General features: G+C 37.1%; 1 protein-coding gene across 1 annotated transcript in view; it reads right to left on the reverse strand.

The window, feature by feature from the left end:
- GLDC (glycine decarboxylase) overlaps window positions 1-19,141 on the reverse strand; it is a 105,487-nt gene that overhangs the window by 72,724 nt on the left and 13,622 nt on the right. The window contains exon 3 of the mRNA XM_036737710.1: window positions 4,095-4,230. Coding sequence (XP_036593605.1) covers window positions 4,095-4,230 — 136 coding nt within the window. The remainder of the gene's footprint in view (window positions 1-4,094; window positions 4,231-19,141) is intronic.

Consider the following 19,141-nt stretch of genomic DNA (forward strand, 5'->3'; position numbering starts at 1 on the left):
ATGAAATATTATATAATTCAATTTTTTTCTAATTCATAAAGTCTCCTACATTAAATGTATACAAATGTATGCATCTAAAGCACTCCTCCCATATAATGGTTGCATGCAACCCTAGTAGGTGTAAAGAGGAGTTGCATGAAAAAATGTTGATACTAGCCATATATTCCCTTCTAAAGTATAAAATAAGAAATTATAATAAAAATACTTACGTGGACCAAGTGTAACTTTACTCAATTCTTGATTATCACAAAAACAGGAACTTTCATTAATATGGCTAATTAACCTCTCTTCCCTCCTTCCTTCTAATCCGACCCAAGAAGGTTTAAGTGCCTACTGTGTACCAGGCACTGGTTTTCACAAGAGACTAATTTTAAACAAAGTCAATTTGCCCTAGCTTACTTGTTATTTCCTTATGCTCAACTGGATTTTAATTTTACATAGTTTGGGCCCTGAGTTTCTGCTAATTGGCATGAAGTTAACAGTATTTGAAAGCCTCCTTTCAAGATGAAAAACACTTTTGAGTAAACGGGTGCTTATATTTCTCATTTTCATATCTCAGGGTAGAAAGTACTTAGCAAATCTTAAAGTTCTTAAAAACATTTGAAACTTTCTCCCCAAAGCCCTAAATACCATACATCTTTTTCTTTAAAAAAATTACTAAAATTACTTATACTCAAGTATAAGGATTCGAGTTGTTCAAGTAGACAATATATTTAATCTCACAAATTGCCCAAAAGAATCTCAGATCCAAGGACAGTCAAATTTTTCTCAGTTTCTTACGTTATTACTTGAATTCATCCAATTTTTTAGCATAACTCTACAGAAAAATTTGCAGTAGACCCCACAGGCATGTGTACTTTTTAATTAGGGGATAAAGCTGCTTCAATAGAGCAAAACAAAAATCAATAAGAACCTGAGTTTGTGGCCTCTTATTCCTATATACAACAGGCTATTTAAATGTAGCCTACAAGATCCCTGTTTTGCTTCCTAAATAGGTTTTTGGCTTTAAGAAAAAGCAACACACATAAAAAGTCAGTCTGTAATAAACTCCACTGAAACATCAGACACTCAATATAGCATCCTCATTTACTTTAAAGTAATCAGTATTCCCCATCATTCTGCCTTAGGCTTTCCTTTAGAATTGGGAAGGACAGGCAGCAAGGCATAACTGGTAACACCCGGCTGCCATCCTGGAAGCAAAATTATAGAAGAGCCAAATAGCTCAAAAGAAAAATCCCCCTCCCATACTCTTTTGTGTCAGATACTAAAATTACAAAGCTTTTACCATCTGAAATACTGGATTTCCATAATATAAAATATTAGACTTGATGTATTTTTTTGGCAAGCCAAATATTTGTATTCTTTTGAGGCCAAGCTATTCATTTATTTTCACATCACGTCACCGGAATTTGTTAGTCCTGCTTCTATGGAAACCATTCAGAATTGTGATAATGCGAAGACTATCAGGAAACATGTGCAAGTATGCTACTCCACCTCCTTTCACAGTACAAAATTGTCATCCAGTTTATATTGAGCTTTAGGAGAGCAGGGTGACCTGCTGTGAGATGCACAGAACCAGACATGACTGGCAGGCAAAAGACAATGTCATTTGCCTCTGAAATGTCAGTTTAAAATAAGTGAAGGTACTCACTCAATGCTAGCAATGTGGTGAATAATCTCTATTAGAAGGCAGAGAAAATACAGCAGGCCAGGATTTAAGACTGCTGAACTAGCACAACCCATTTGTTGTACTTGGTAAGATGGATTTTTTTTGGAGGAAAAAGGCAAGCCATTTGCTTTTATGACAAAGCTTGGGGTCTACCATTCAAAGAAACAGCCAAGAAGAAACCCTTAACAGCACATTCTTGTATTCTCTCTCTCTCCCTCTCTTTCTCTCTCTCTAAAAACTACCATTTCAGATAGCTAATTAAAACCTAATATTTCTGTAATTACTTCTCCAGCCTAAAAAAAAAAAATGCCTGTCTAATAAGAGCATGTTGAGCTAATAGCTACTACCAAGCCACTTGGGTATACCAAAATGGAAGTTTCTATATCAGGGCCATAACTAGGAATTTTTGTGCCTAAGGCAAGCAACACAAAATGCTACTTTGGTTTGAGGAATAGGACTGGAGGCACCATCCCCTAGGGTGAAGTAGAGACTGATAAACCTGTATAAGATCACTATCAGGAGGCTATGAGACAGAGGGAAAGAGAAAGAAGGATAAAAGTGTAGGAGCTTATGCAGCTCAGGACTGTGCTTTTTGTCAGCACTCTATATTCAGTGCCCTGGGACAAAACCAAAGCCACCATTACCCAATCCTAATTACAGCTGTGTTGTGTATTAAATGATTAATAACTATGATCACATCATGAGACCAGGCTTAATATTTAAAGATACCCCTTTGATGTCCAGAAACAATCAATGGCAACAGTCACAAACAACAACCAAAAACAGACCAAATGATCACATTTGTTGTTTTAGTATAGGATCATAGGAGTTAGAACTGAGACCTTAGAGAGAATCTTTCTTTCTCTTCATTCATGGCTCAACTCAATTACTGTCTCTTATGTTTTCCCTCTCAGTTATGAAGCTCTGATTCTCACTGGAATGGGGGTGGATATAGAGATGGATCCACCCATATATATGGGTAAGGATTTGATACAGTTCATGAGAATTGATCCTATGAACTGGAAAACAACCCAAAATGTATTGCCAACCAATGGTAAATAAGAAAGCCACTTTCCTCTATGAAGGATGTCTTATATCCATTAATCTACTAATCGCTTAGGTAGTAGAGAAGCATAGTACCCCATCATAGCCTTCAGAGGAGCCATGCCAAAGGAATTTAGATTAGTAGACCAGGGGAAAGGTTCTTCTCAACAGTAGAGAGGGAGAGCTGAATGGTCCACAGCTAAGTTTCCTGAGTTCATATTTGGTCTTGGATACTTACTAGCTGTGTGACACTGAGGCAAACCTGTTTGCCTCAGTTTCCTCAACAGTAAAATGAGGATAATAATAACACCTCAAATTTACCTAGCAGAGTTGTTGTGAGAATCAAATGAAATAATATTTGTAAAAAAATAAGAAGTGCTCAGCAAAGCGTCTGGCAGATAGTAAGTACTATATAAATACTTACTTCCTTCCCTTCCCTTTCTTTCCCCCAACCCAAAACCAGTATCCAAGATCCTCTGGCTCCCTTGGGAAGGGTCTGATAGATCACTATCAACTTGGTATGAATCAGCGGCATGTCTTACTCTTCTGAGGATGTTTTGCATTTTCAAAGAAATCCTTAAAGGCATAAGACTCAAAGGAAAGAATCTCTAATTGAAGAATTTTAAGCAGAGTAATAATTGGGTAAGAGAGATATTTGGGGAGAGGGGGGACAGTTCTAGAGTCTCTCAAATAACAATATATAAGGTGTCAATCATCCACTCTTCTTATATTAAGGCCATAGGATTTTGAGAAGGAACTTTACAGATCATTTAGTCCATCTCCTTTGCCTTTATAAATGATAAAACAGATTCAAATACATGAAATGATTTGCCCAAGGTCGCAGAATTAACATGGAAACAGTTGAGATTTGAACCTAATTCTTCTGACTAAATCCAGTGCTCTATCAAATCACAGCCCACCATCTTCCTTAGAAATAGCAAATCATAAAAGATTATGAAAAACTTTCAGAGAAACCTGGGAAGACTTGTATGAACCGATGCCAAGCAAAATGAGCAAAACCAGGAGAGTCATTTATGCAAGAAAAATAATTTTGAAAGAAGAACTCTGGTCACTACAATGACCAATCAGGTCCAACTCAGGATGAACCATGCTGCCCACTTCCTGAGAAAAGAGGCAACAGAGTCAAGATATAGAATAAGACATATTTTTATAAGTGGTCAATGCAGGAATTTGATTTGTCTTACTAAGTATATTTGATTTTTTTCTCTCCTTTTTTTCCAGTGGGAGAAAGGGGAGAAAATGGGGAGAGAAAATAAAATTTTGTTCATCTAAAATAATAAAATTAAATTTAAAAATAAAATGATAATGACAAAGGTGTTCCCTGAATTGCTAATTTGTTGTTATTCAGAAAATACATTACCATCCTGCATTCTCCAACAAATTCCGGACGATGACCTGAGGTGCCGAGCAGTTATAATAGCCCATGCCAATGTAGGATCTCCAGATCTTATTCTTGCTTGCAATATCATGCAGGGTTGCAAAGATTTCATTTTCACCTGATTGTGGAGAGAAGGAGAAATGTTAGGAATAGCAAATTGATCTTAGAAGGGAACTCAATTTATGAAACCCTTGTCTCATAGATACTTTACAGGAAAGTCAAGAAACGCATTAACTTAATCCACAAGGCAATGAGGAAATATTCCCTGAGTCTTTAATGAAGACCCAGCACTGTACAAGGCTCCAGAGAAGGAATACAAATGACGGTGTCTCTTTTCCAAAATGAGAAGAGAATATAACCAAGTTGTCCCTATTAACAGAACATGAACCACACTGTACCAGTGGTTTCAAACTCAAATAGAAACAGATCCCTGCTTGGTGGCAGAATAACACAAATTAACATTAACTATGTTGTGCTGTATTTTTATTTATTTTGCTAAACATTTGCCAATTACATTGTAATCTGGTTGGCTACATTCCTGAGTTTCGACACCTCTGCCTTCTATCCCTCAAAATGTTTTGAACAGAATTAAGAATTCAGTAAATGTGTATTCCCTGATCCTTCCTTGTCAATAACAACCTTCCCCTCTTGGACTTCACATGACACTTTTATTTTATACCTCTCAAATGGATTGATTATGTAGTTCTGTATTACAGTTATATTTGTCTGCTACTTATTTCCCAACTAGATAGTAAGCTCCCAAGGGTATGAATTGTGTCTTACTGAAATTTTGTTATCTCCCTCAATGCTCAGCAGAGCATTCTGTACATTGTAAGGACTCTAGTGATTGACTGATTGAATAAAACCTAAGGTAATCTTATATTTTGCACATTAGTCAATAATTTCCCCCTTTTTCTCCACCAGTTTAACCAGAATTCAGTATGACTACTGTATACATGATTTTTAGCTTTCCAAATTGGGCATCACGTGACCTCTGCTCTCCAATAACTGACCCTTAGAAAAATCACAAGCATATCCAGACAACCAATAATGCAGGCTAGAGGTGATGAGGGCCTGAACCAGATTGGTGTTTTTGTGAGTGAAGAGAAGGGTATGGGTATGAGATCTATCACGGAGGTAGAATCAATGACGCTTGGCAACTGATTGGATGTGAAGGGTTAAGGAGAAGAAAGAGTTAAGAATGATTCTAAGGTTGCAAACCTGAATAGAAGGATGGTGGTTCCCTTCATGAGAGTGGGGAAGGAAATAAGCATCTATTAAGTGCCTACTATGTACCAAGCACTGTGCTAAGGTTTTTTTTTCAATAAATACTTTATTTCATCCTCACAACTCTGGGAGGGAGGTGCTGATACTATCCCCATTTTATGGTTCTGGAAATTTAAGCATACAGAGATTAAGTGACTTGCCCAGGTCACAGAGCTAGTAAAGGTCTGAGAATGGATTTGAACTCAGGTCTTCCTGACTCCAGATCCAGGACTGTACCTACCTGTTTACGGCATAGAGAACTCTACAAGATATATGGAACTTCAGAAGAGGGGATTTTTTTGAGGGAAAGATAAGCAGTTCTGTTTTGGATATGCTGACACATTGAAATGCTTATGAGAGTCAGAACTAGGGTGGTGGAGGGAAGTGGACAAGCGAGAGATGTGGAAGTAGATTCAACAGGACTAGGCAACAGGATGGGAATGGGTTACACAATCTCTAACATCACCTCGATTTCTCAATCTAGGAGCCTAGGATCCTATGAAATGAGATACTAGAGGTAAAAGTGCTTTCTAAATGGACAAGCAGCATTTACCAAATTGTGCCCTATGTTTTATGAAAAAGGGGTACCATGAGTAAAAACTGATATTCAGTTGAATATGTAGGTTCTTCTTTCCACCATAACTCCTGGGATATTTCTCTCTTTCTAGAACCTAATTCAGGGCCCTGCAATTAGTTGGTGCTTAAGAAAAGTTTAACAACCAAGCAGATAAGCAGATCTGGGAGAACAATTTGCTTGACAACCTCAATAAATGTAAAGGAAGACTTCGAGGAAAGAATGCTACTCACCGCCTTATCTAACTGTGAAGCAGGTCTCTAGTCTATTTGCAAAGAGATAGACTACAAACACAAAATGAGCCATTCGTTGTTAGACATGCCAAGGAGATTATTTGTCTTACTGGATTGTATTTATTTATTACAAGAGTAATAAATTACTAGAGACATTTCGATGGGAGCAAGAAGGCATCAAAAGTTAAAATAATAGAAAAAAAGCATCCATAAAACATTTTAAAAATCTTCTTAATATCTATGAAAATGAAGGATGAAAAACGACGACAGCTTAGTTTCAGTAAAATTTGGATCCTTCTGTGGCATCTTCCAGTAAGAGGATTCTCTGAAAATTCTATGGTTGTGCTATTGTGGCGCATCTATAATACATTTGTTGAATTAAATTGAAACAAGGCCCTGAATAATTTAGAGTTGGCCATTTAAGCAATGGAAAGGTCTTCCCTATTTCCTTAAATATATATGCATGAAGGTGCTTTGAAACTATATCTTAAAGAAACATTGTATTTCATAATCCTGAAGTTACCATTTAATAAATGTTTGTTGGATTAAGTAGAAAGGTGGTAGAACAAAGTTATTAGTCTTCATCTTACACGGTGAGAGAATCAGAAAGCCCCCAAAGACCTCTGCCCAACAGAGTCAATGAGCTATTGGCTAAAGGTGAAGGGAACATCGGTCTTGATCTCAGAAAGAACTGCCTTCAAATTTACCCCCAGACTTTACCAGCTGTGTGACCACAGGCCACTCACCTTACTTCTCAGAAGCCCAGTTTCTGCATTTGTGAACTACTCATAGCAACAACCTTACCAGGTTGTTGTGAGGATTGAATATGATAAAAATACGTAAAGCATTTTGCAAAATGTAAGTCTATACAAAGGTAAGCTGTTATGCTAACCTCCTCCAAAAGACTGAAATGAATGCATAATGAAACATATACTTTTGGAACATGCCAATACGGGAATTTGTTTTGTTTGATTATGGATATTGTCAAGAGGCTTCTTTGTTTTCTTCTTTTTTCAAAGAAAGAAAGGAACAAGCCGTTATTAAGTGTATCCTATGTGCCAGGCACAGTAATAAGCACTTTGCAAATATTATCTCAATGATCTTCATGATAAGCTTTGGATGTAGGTGTTACTATCATGCCTATCCTGCAGCTGAGGAAACTGAGGCAGAGTTAAATGACTTGTTCAGGGTCACACAGCCAGTACCTGAAACCAGATATGAACTCAAGGCACACTATACACTGTGCCACACAGCAGCCTCAAAAGGATTGGGGAAAGTAGGAGGGAGAGAAAAGAATTTTGTTAATTTAAAAATATTTTTAAAGAAAAAAATTATTACAGTTATTATTTTTATTATTTAAAATTATTGAAATTCAAACCCAACGCTTGGCCCCAGAAAGTACACTAAAAGCAACTGATATAACCTAAAGAGTAGCCAATTTTGACTTGACATAAGGAAGAACTTTTTAATACACCATTTAATACACATTCAATAATGGAATGGAATGACTCAGTAGGTACTGAGTTCTCCATCACAGGAAGTCTTTAAGGAGAGGCTAGCTATATGACTACTTATCAGGTATTCCTGCTAAGGCACAGTCTGAAATAGGGGACTTTTGAGAATCCTTCCAATTATGCTTTTGGTGTTTTTTCCCAGTTCAAGAGAACCTGTTAGCCCTAAATAGCCCTAGACCAAAATCTTCTATAATGTGCTTATTGTGCTCCCCAGTACATGCCCTTGTCTCTATTTAGGCTGCTCTGTCTCATCCAACAAAAATGCCATATTCCTTCCTGCCTTCCTCTAGACCTTTTGTCCATGTTGTTCACCTCACCTGGAATGTCCTCTCTTCCCTAGGTTTATTTAAATCATATCCATGCTTAGCTCAAACCCACCTCTTTCCCGCCTGAAACATTTCCTGACTTAGAGAGGTATAACAGGTACAGTAGAAAGAGGATGGAATTTGGTATCAGAACAAGTCCTCATTTCAATGAGAGATAAGATTTGACCCTTATCACAGAACTAGGAATAGGTAGATTTAGGTAAGAATAGGTATAATAGATAGATTTAGGGAAAAAAACCTTCCAAAAGTAGAATGGCGCTTCTTTGGGAGGCAGTGTGTTGCCCATGCTCATTCCATAGGCCCTCATCACTAGCCTAGAGGCTGTTCTGCTTTGGTGATGTTGCAATGTAGAGAGGGATCCTTGTCCAAGGAATGGACCAGAAGTTCCTTCCCATTCAGATTCTATGAAATCACTTTACCTTCTGGACTATATCCTCATCTATAAATGGGTAACAATAATATCTGTACTACTTCCCTCAAAAAGCTGAGTGAGGATTAAATAAAACAGTGTTTGCAAAGCACTAAGAAAATGCTAGAAAAACTGCTGGGAAAACTGCAAAACAGTATGGCAGAAAGTAGGCATAGACTAACATCTTACACCATATACCAAGATTAAGTCAAAATGGGAACACAACTTAGATATAAAGGCTGATACCATAAGCAAACTGGGAGAGAAGGTTTAGTTTACCCGTCAGATTTATGGAGAATGGAAGAATTTATGACCAAACAAGAGACGGAGAACACTGTGAAATGCAAAATGGATAATTTTGATTTTTGATTTGAGTTTTTGCACCAACAAAGTCAACGCAACCAAGATTAGAAGGGAAGCAGAAAAGGGGGAAACAATTTTTACAACCAGTGTCTCTGATAAAGGCCTCATTTCTAAAATATATAGAGAACTGAGTCAAATTTATAAAAATACAAGTCATTTTCCAATGGCCAAAGGACATGAAGAGGCAGTTTTCAGATGAAGAAATTAAAGTCATGTGAAAAATTGCTCTAAATCACTATTGAATAGAGAAAGGCAAATCGAAACAACTCTGAGGTACTGTATCACAACTATCAAATTGGCTAACATGACAAAACAGGAAAATGATAAATGTTGGAGAAGATGCGGGAAAATTAGAACACTAATTCATTGTTGGTAGAGTTGGGAACTGATCCAGACATTCTGGAAAGCAATTTGGAACTATGCCTAAAGGGCTATAAAAATATGCATTCCCTTTGACCCAGCAATACCACTTCTAGGGTTGTATCCCAAAGATTTCATAAAAATGGGAAAAAGACCCACATGTACAAAAATTATTTAGAGCAGTTCTTTTTGTGGTTGTCAAGAACTGGTAATTGAGGGGACGCCCATCAATTGGAGAATGGCTGAACAAATTGTGGTATACGAATGTGATGGAATACTACTGTTTCATAAGAAATGATGAGCAGGTAGATTTCACAAAAAAACCTGGAAAGACTTACATGAACTGATGCTGAGTGAAGTGAGCAGAACCAGGAGAACATTGCACACATTAACAGCCACATTGTGCAATGACTAACTTTGATAGACTTAGCTCTTCTCAGCAATGCAAGGATCTAAGACAACTCCAAAAGACTCAAGGTGGAAAAGGCTATCCGTATCCAGAAAAAGAACTATGAAGACTGAAATATGCAGATGGGAACATACTATTTGCTTTTTGTGGTTGTTGTTGTTGTCTCTTCTTTCTCATGGTTTCTCCCATTGGCTCTAATTCTTCTTTACAATATGACTAATGTGCACTTTGTCTTCGGGAGAAAGGAGGAGGGGGAGAAAATTTAGAACGCAAAATCTTATGGATGTGAATGTTAAACTAAAAATGAGTAAGATTAAAAAAAAAGAAAATGTTAGTCATTTCTTTAGATAATCTCTTTTCTGTTTTATTCCTTAAATGTCTCAAATTGTTTTAAATTTTAAGCTGCTTCAAATCTCTTGGAAGCAGATGGGGGCATTAATTATTTAATATATAACCCAGTTGGGCTGTGAAATCAGCCTATTCAACTCTCATGTCAGAAGGGGTTGCTTAACCAGAACCTGTTAGCCAATTATTTAAAATGCATACTTCTGGACCTTGTCTTCATTTCCCAATGTGACTGAACAATAGTTTCTGAACAGTCAGGAAAGGCGTGGCATGATTTTATTATTAATAACAGTAGAAATAAGTGCCACTTTGTGACCAATTTTAATCTAGCATATTGATTTACTTGGGCAAAAAGTGCTATATCAAAAATTTACTGATACAGGAGGCCATTTTTCTGGGGTTGACTGTGGCCATCACCCATTCATTCATTTTTTAATTCCTTCAACAAATACTGCACACTTACTCTGTAAAGCACTTTATCATATGAATTCTGTCTTTGTCCCTCTACCTCTCTATAAACAACAGAGGAACTAGAGGTTCCACTTGTATTTTAATTATGGCTGGAAAACCACTTTCTTACTCTTCATCTTATATTGATTTTATTAGCAGAGAAAAGTCTATATCCCAAGACAGAAAAAGCCTACCATATTCAGAACAGAGACACTATGCTAGGTGAACTATTAACCCTATTAAACTCAATTTGAATACCATTAACCTGTTAACTGCCTCTCCCTCCCCCCACTTTCTTCATGGAAAAAGACATCTCCCCTTCCCCCACAAGGGGAACTCATGGGGAATTAATTCCAAACAGATGTGTCTTTATGCCAAACTGAATTAAAGAAGCTAGCTCATTCATAGGCCTCAGATTTCCCCTCCTCCTTCGAGTAAGTAAATAGGACATATGACTGTCCACCAGATTCATCCAGGAAAAAAATTCCTGTGTTTCAGATTGCTGGCCAATACAAAGGAAGTTAAGGAATCTCAAGGCAACATCAAAGAAAGTCAAGTTGCTAACTCAGCCACACAGGGATTACACAGGAAAGCCAATTGCTTCCCAACTGCTATAGCAAATCATTTCCTCATCTGAAGGGGATGGGGTAATGCAGAAGTAGCCCAGGAAGGAAACCTTAATTAGTGGTGCTAGGCAGAAGCAAGCATCCTGTACTATAGCTGGGCCAGCTGTAATTAGACTTCAAGGAATGGCTGAGCACCACTGGGGTTCTTCTCCACACTGGAGGCCAAGGGGACAAAACATCAGAGAATCAAACCTTAGAAAAGGGAAAGTTGGAGCTTTGTTTTTGACATTTTTCCCCCATTTATGTTACCCAGAGCTGTCTGCTGTAAGTATATTTTGAAAAGTTAGCTTTCTCTAAATTCAAACCCAATAAATTGCACAAACAAAATATGATCCTATGTATATGTATTGTGTTTCTCTCTGTGTATGCACAAATACCTATTTTTCCCCAGTGTACAAGAAACCAAATAAGCATTAGGGAACTATGTCACTGACCTTATAACTTCCAATGGCTCCCACTCAAGATCAAAGAGTTTAGTGTTTCTATAATCTATGTTGAACTTCACCCTCATCTCTGTATTTCAGTCTGAAAACCAAATGATTCCCCTTAAATCCTTTTTTTCCCCTTTTTGTAACACAATCAGTGCTACAAAACCTGCAGAGAGGCTGTGTGATGTAATGGATTGGGAACCATAAGACCAAGGTTCAAGTCATAGCTCTAGGCACACCAATAACCTTTTTGAGCTTCAGTTTTCTAAGCAATGCAACAGGGGTAATGATATTAGCCCTGCATCATGGAAAGTCATTTGTTAAATATAAAGTGCTACAAATCAATGCCATTATTATTAATATTATTCACTTTTAATTTGGAAGCAAATATCAAATAGTTACCTTCTTCATCTTACCCTTCCTATCTTACCCTTACGGGAAATAGGTAGAAAGAACCTTTCCTCAAAACTGAATGTATTGTATATTATCAACCAATGTGGAAGCTGTCCTGACCACTTGATTTTCGGAGCCATTGGTAAGCAGCGATAAAATATGAGAAACAATACAACACTCGGTTAGGAGTGCAGTGTAATTGTGAAAGAGGATTTGGGATCCACAATTCCAAAAGGCTCATGAAGAAAAATGCTATCCACCTCCAGAGAGAGAATTGATGAACCCAGTGCAGATTGAAGCAATTTTTTTTACACTCTTTTTTAGTTTGTTTTTTTGATATGGCTAATACAGAAATATGTTTTGTATGACTTCACATGTTTAATCTGTATCATATTGCTTGCTTTTTCAATGAGTGAATTTTTAAAAGAATGTTAAAAGAAAAAAGAAAGAAAATGCATTAGATTTCAAATCAGAGGATGTGGGTTTGACTTCAATAAATATCTGTCAAGGACCCGCTATGTGCAAGATTCTGGGTTAGGTGCTAGGAATACAAAGAAAACAATCCACTTGATCTTGTCCTCTCCATATACTCCAAAAATTTATAGCAGTACTTTTTTAAAAATTTGGTTTTTTTTAAATATTAAATTAAATTTATTTTTAGTTTTCAACATTCACTTCCATAAGTTTTAAATTTTCTCTCTCTCCTTCCCCCTCCCCCTCCCCAAAGGGGCATGCAATACGATGTAGGCTCTACATATACATTCCTATTAAACATATTTTCACATGCTTTGATCTGCATTAAAGCTCCATATTTCTTTCTCTGGATGTGGATGGCATTTTCCATCATGAGTCTTTTGTAGTTGTTTTAGGTCCTTGCATTTCTGAGAAGAGCTAAATCTATCAAATTTAGTCATCTCACACTGTGGCTGTTCATTCATACTTAACCTATTTTCACATTAGTCATGCTGTAAAGGACAATTAGAACCAATGGGAGAAACCACAAAACAAGAAAAACAAAAAAAGGAAAAAAAGAGAGAACAAATAATATGCTTCACTCTGCATTCAGACTCCATAGTTCATTTTCTGGATGTGGACAGCATTTTCCATCATGAGTCTTTTGGAGTTGTCTTGGATCCTTCCATTTCTAAGAAGACATGTCTATCAAAGATAGTCATTGCACATTGTGGCTGTTATTATGTACAATGTTCTCCTGGTTCTGCTCACTTCACTCAGCAGCAGTTCATATAAGTCTTTCCAGGCTTTTCTGAAGTCTGCCCGCTCATTATTTCTTATAGCGCAATAGCATTCCATTACATTCATATACCACAACTTGTTTAGCCATTCCCCAATTGACGAGCATCCCCTCAAAACTGCTATCAATATTTTTGTACATGTGGGTCCTTTTCCCATTTTTATGATCTCTTTGGGATACAGCCCCAGAAATGGTATTGCTGGGTCAAAGGGTATTAGTTCCAAATTGTTCTCCAAAATGTTTGGATCAGTTCCCAACTCTACCAACAATGAATTAGTATTCTAACTTTCTCACATCTCCCTTCTCCAACATTAGCCAATCTGATAGGTGTGACATAGTACCTTGGAGTTGTTTTGATAGGCATTTCTCTAATCAATAGTGATTTAGAGCATTTTTTCATATGACTATAGATTGTTTTAAATTCTTCTGAAAACTGCCTACTCATTCATACCCTTTGACCATTTATCAATTGGGGAATGACTTGCTTCTTACAAATTCGACTCAGTCCTCTATAAATTTTAGAAATGAGGCCTTTATCAGAGACGCTGGTTGTAAAAATTCTTTCCCAGTTTTCTATAGCAGTACTTTTTATGGTAGGAAAAAACTGAAAGCAAAATTGGTACCTATCAATAGGGAAATGGCTAACAAATTGTGATATATGAATGTAATGAATACTACCGTGCTGTAACAAATTATTATGCATAGGATGAATACAAAGAAGCGTGGAAAGAGGTATATGAGCTGATATAATGTAAACAGAGCCAAGAAAACAATATACATACTAACTGCAACAACATAAATGGAAGAACACATGAAAAAATCAAAAGTAAATATACCAAAATTATAAAGATCAAATGGAACTCGAAAGAAGAGACACCCCCCAACTTATCCTTTTATGGAGGTGGGAAGTCCATAGAACATATTTTTGAATTTTTTCAATATATTGACTGATATTTTTCTTCTCTAAAAACTAGTTTGTCATATGGGATGATTCTCTGGGAGTAGTAGTATAGTTTGTGTGTGTGTGTGTGTGTGTGTGTATACATATATATGCACATATACATATATATGTAGTAGTGTAGGTATACTTGGGATACTATGGTGATCATAGTAACAGAAAATATCAATAAGAAAACTTATTTTAAAAGAAATAGATCTCGCCCTATATGTAGGAGTATATTAATACAATATATATACAGAAAATGCAAGCTATTTTGAGATGTAAGAGAGCCCTCAAAACTAGGGTGATTACAGATGGCTTCTCCAAAAGAGTGATACTAGAACTGACCCTTGACAAAAAATAAAAATTATGAGATATGGATGTGAGGAGATAGTGATTTGGGGTTTTGAGTACTGATAGAGTCGAGGGAAGTAGGAGAAAGAGTGAAAATAACCTGAGGCATGAGACAGAACATTCAGTTTGGGGAATAGTTACTAATCGGATTTGGAGTTCAGGAAATGTTGTATATTACGTGGAAGTCATTTCACTTCTCTGGTCTCAGTTTTTTTCTTCTGTTAGAATAGAAAGGGGTTAGAGCAGACAAGGGGTTAGAGCAGACAAACATCTAGCTAGGACATACAAAGTGCAAAGTTTGCAAAGCTCTTCATTTGTATGTGTTTATCTCATTATCTCAATGGTCTATTGGTAAGTCTGCTACAGAGATGCATAGCCTACTGAACTGTACAAACAGGACTATCACCAAGATTTTATCTAGATTTATTCTTCCCCCAAATTTTATGAATGTCTGAAAGTGAAAGTTGGATCCCCACAGTCCTCTCATAGAAGCCAAAATCCACCTATTTTTATTGTCATTTGGCAAAAGCCCCCAATTTAGATTTTTTTAAAATGTATTGGTTGTATAAAGGGAAGGAACTATACACATTCAAAAATCAAAAGTGAATATTGCAAATTATAAAAAAACACCAAGAATAGCTAGAAAGACAAGACATGAAAGGATATCCCAACTCACCCTTTAGTAGAGGTGTGCAAGTTCCCCAGGTACTGCACATTGCATGTTTTTAGAGTTTTTCAATATATTGATCAGTTGTGTTGATTTTTTTCCTCTTCATTTTTTCTCTATTTTTTGAGCTTTAAAAAAATACTATTTGTCATATGGAATAGCTCTCTGGGAGGGAGGGGGAGAGATACTGTGGAAAACTGATGATATAAAAGACATCAATAAAAACTTATTCTAAAAAAAAAAATCAATTTTGGTGTTATTTCCTCTCTTCCTTCTTTTCTTTTAAAAAATTCCTTGTTAAATGTGATGATTTTCTATGAGAGAGAGGAAGAAATATGCAGGGGAAAATTTAGGTAATTATTAAATTACCCAAATTACCTAAATTATTAAAAACAAAATCATATCAATAAGAAAAACTTTAAAAAAGAAGCCTTCAAACTCTATTTTGTGTGGCCCTTGAACCCTTGCTTGGAAAAATCTTTGTTTTCCTTACTAGATTGTAGATCTCTCTAATAAGTTGAGATTGATTGCATTAGGTGATTAGGTGCACCCCCTTTGAGCCAAGAATGAACCTAGGACAAAGGACTGAGTTTCACACTGCTCAGACAGCTGAAGCCTGCTTTGGTCTGATTCTCCATGGGAGAGCAACCTAGTTGCAAAACTTCTAGTTCTGATGTCATGTTATTCTTCACTGGCTTAAACTGAGAGCCAACCTCACTTCCAGCTTTAACTGGGTCTTATCTCCCGTTGGGAAAAGGAGAAGAGTTAGAACTTTATATATACATGGGGCTTAACTCCAAACTGCCATCATCCCAGCCAGACAAACTACCATCATTTTCCACAGTGTAGTCCTACTGTACCTCTCTGACCCTCATAGTAAGTAAGGCAGGATTCAAACTCAGATCTTCCTAACTTCAAGTGCCACAAGTTTTCTATTTGGTTTGACATCTAGCTGCCTACTTCAAGTTTAATCTCTTGATACTTCTGCTATGCGCTTGGCTGCGAAATGCCAGTGCTCTGATTTCTGGGGAGCCTTGAGAGATATACTTTCCAAAACCAGATTCAGAGAAAGAAGCCACATTCCAGGAAATTCCAACCCTGGAGTATGTAAGCATGAAGCTGTTTAGCATGAAAATACTGAGTGTTAGAACAGGAGGGGACCTTAGCAGTTAGAGGGCAAAGAGAAATGGCAGCTACAACCGTGGAGTGAATAAACAGGCAGAGCTGATTTCTGAGAGCCAGAATAAGGGGGGATGTTATACATAGGACAAAGCCATACAATCATGAGTTTAATTGGGAGTAATGACTCTCACACCAACAGCATGGGAATATGTAGGACATTGTACCTCTCTGTTATTTACTTTATTACTGTGTCAATTAAAAGTTTTGCTGTTTGGCTTATGGCTACTGGTATATATTTGTATAATTATGATTTCCCCAAAACACCCAGAACCTAGGCATAGTATGGAGTTCTAAACTCATGTGTAATCCTTTCTATATTTGTAGAGTACACTTTTAGTACCTAAAACAAACAGCATGAAATAGGCTCTTATTGTGACCAATAGCATACACTTTACTTGTCATATGGCTAGCTGGAGGGCTGGGTGCAGTCTGTGACAACGTGAACATCATGATATTAACTGACTAACTCTCATGGCAATAAATAAAACCCATGATCTTGGCTTTCTGAGATGCTCCATCTGTGTAACTAAGCTAACCAGTCAAAGACAATGAAATAAATTCATAGGATCACAGATTTATACCTGAGAAGATCTTAGAGACTACCTAATACAATCATCTCATTTTATGGCAAAGGACACTGAAATCCTCCTCTTCGGGCATTCCACCATCCAGCTCAACCTGTCTCTGGAGTTTCTCATAGATGGCACTCTACCTCCCGTCTCCATGTCTTTGTTCAGGTTGTCTGCCTTTTTTGAAATGCACTGCTTCCAAGAATAGATAGGTTCTTTCAAAGCTCAGCTCAAATGCCATCTCCAACATCAGGTCTTTCCTAATCCTCTACCCTCGATTTTAAGATGTCACCCTCCAAATGATGTCACATTTATGTTGTATTTTGCATATGCTTCTATAGGTACATATTGTTTCCACCAATAAAATGTAAACCGCTTGACAAGATTTTACTTTTTTCTTTGTATTCCCAGAGCCTACCACAGTGAAATTAACAATAATGGTAATAGCTAATATTTATATAGCACTTACTATACCTGGTAGGCTCTCAGTAAAGGCTTATTACTGTCCATTGTCCATCTGTGCACAGTCACACAAGTAGTAAGTATTAGAGCCAGGATTCAATCTAACTCCCAATCTACTGCTTCTATCATCATATCATGTGGTCTCCCAATGTACAACTTTATGACAATCTGAATTGCTCTCAATATTACCTGATGGTGACCACTGGGCATTTCTTTAGTTCCGCTTTGGCTAAATAAGGCCAAACAAGTAACTTTTGGAAGCCCAGAAAATAAATTATTACACAGTAGCCTAAGGAAGACAAATGCCTTATTGGGTCCTAGAACAAAACTACAAATCACATGGTCATAACGTAATGTTTCAATGAAATCCTTATAAGAATGAGGGATAGATGATGAAGAGGGAATAAGAAGGAAAATATAGGCTCACCTGCTCAACTTGTCTGACATTGACCAGTCACTCAAGGAAAAGTTTTTAATCCACTTATCAGATCTCTCTCTATCAAGCCCCCAAACCAAAGAGAGCATCGCTTTGTTACAGTTAAAGGCACATTCTCTTCCCCCTACCCCAAGAAGTTTCTTGCTCAAAGAATGTTTTGTCATTTATTCTATCGCATGTTTTTCCTGCCATGTAAAAAAGATCACTGTTGGGGTAGCTAGGTGGAGCAGTGAGTAGAGCACTGGCCCTGGAGTCAGGAGGACCTGAGTTCAAATTAGACCTCAGACACTTGACACACTTACTAGCTGTGTGACCTTGGCAAGTCACTTAACCCCAATTGCCCTGCCTTCCCCCTCCAAAAAAAAAAAACCAAACAAAAAAATCACTATACCAATTCCTAGTACATGACTTCTTATCCTCACCTGTATGAATAAAGTGGACAATGTAACATAAAAGGAAAAAAAACTCTCCTAAGCAAAATTCACAGTAATACACATTCTCCGCTGATAGTATCCCACAAAAACACCCTCTCCTTTTCGTGGCTCTGATTCCTATAAATGGCTCCCTTTCAGAATGTGAACTGAAACAATGTAGCCAACCAAGAGAGAAAAAGAAAGTAAGGATCCATTAAGAAACACCTGGAAAGCTGCCATCATTTCCAATATCCTTGCCTCCAGTTTTCTAGGGCATCCCAAATGATGTGCTCCCTCCCCTGAAAGTGGTCAAGTAATCCTTCAAGAACCTGAGCTGCCAATTCTTTCCTTGTGGAATAAACGACTGCTCCTGACCTTGTTTATTCCTCTAACTCAGTGCATTTCGTAATGCAAAGGAAAACACATAGGCCTTAATGTACCAAGAACAGAGTTCATTGATCTCTCTGACCTTAGAATTCATAGGCGGGGGGAATGTGTGAATGTTGAATCACTGCCAACCCTTCCAAAAGCTCAGAGTTAATGTTCTTGTATCGCCTACTTACAGAAGCTTTTAGAATGAGAGAAAAGTTGCTTCTTCCAGTTATTTAGAGAACAGTGCTGCCATAGTCATGATGTGATATAAAAGGAATCAAAAGAAATACTTTCTAGCAGTAATGAGTTGATTAGGCTGTTAAACGCTCCTGAAGGAAAAGCCAACATGCACTTGGAAGCTATTTCTTATGTCAGCTGAAATGGAAGTTTCAGCAATGATCCCATGTCTTGATATTTATTAGTTATGTAACGATGAGCAAGTACAGCTCCTTCATCTCTAAAATGGAAATAATCATACCTGTAGTTTCTACTTCACAGGAAGTTGTAAACTTTAAATATTTTTTTTAAAAAACGTAAAAATCTTTGCCATGCAAATGTTGATTATGGTGATGATGCTCTAGAAGAGGCAACTGATTTGATCAATCGGTAATTAATAAGCACCTATATACCATGCTAATCAATAAATCAGTCCCCTTCCCTCAAGCAGCTCTAGAATGGGGAGAGAT

This window comes from Trichosurus vulpecula, chromosome 9, assembly GCF_011100635.1.
Source record: "Trichosurus vulpecula isolate mTriVul1 chromosome 9, mTriVul1.pri, whole genome shotgun sequence".
In the NCBI taxonomy this organism is placed as follows: domain Eukaryota; kingdom Metazoa; phylum Chordata; class Mammalia; order Diprotodontia; family Phalangeridae; genus Trichosurus; species Trichosurus vulpecula.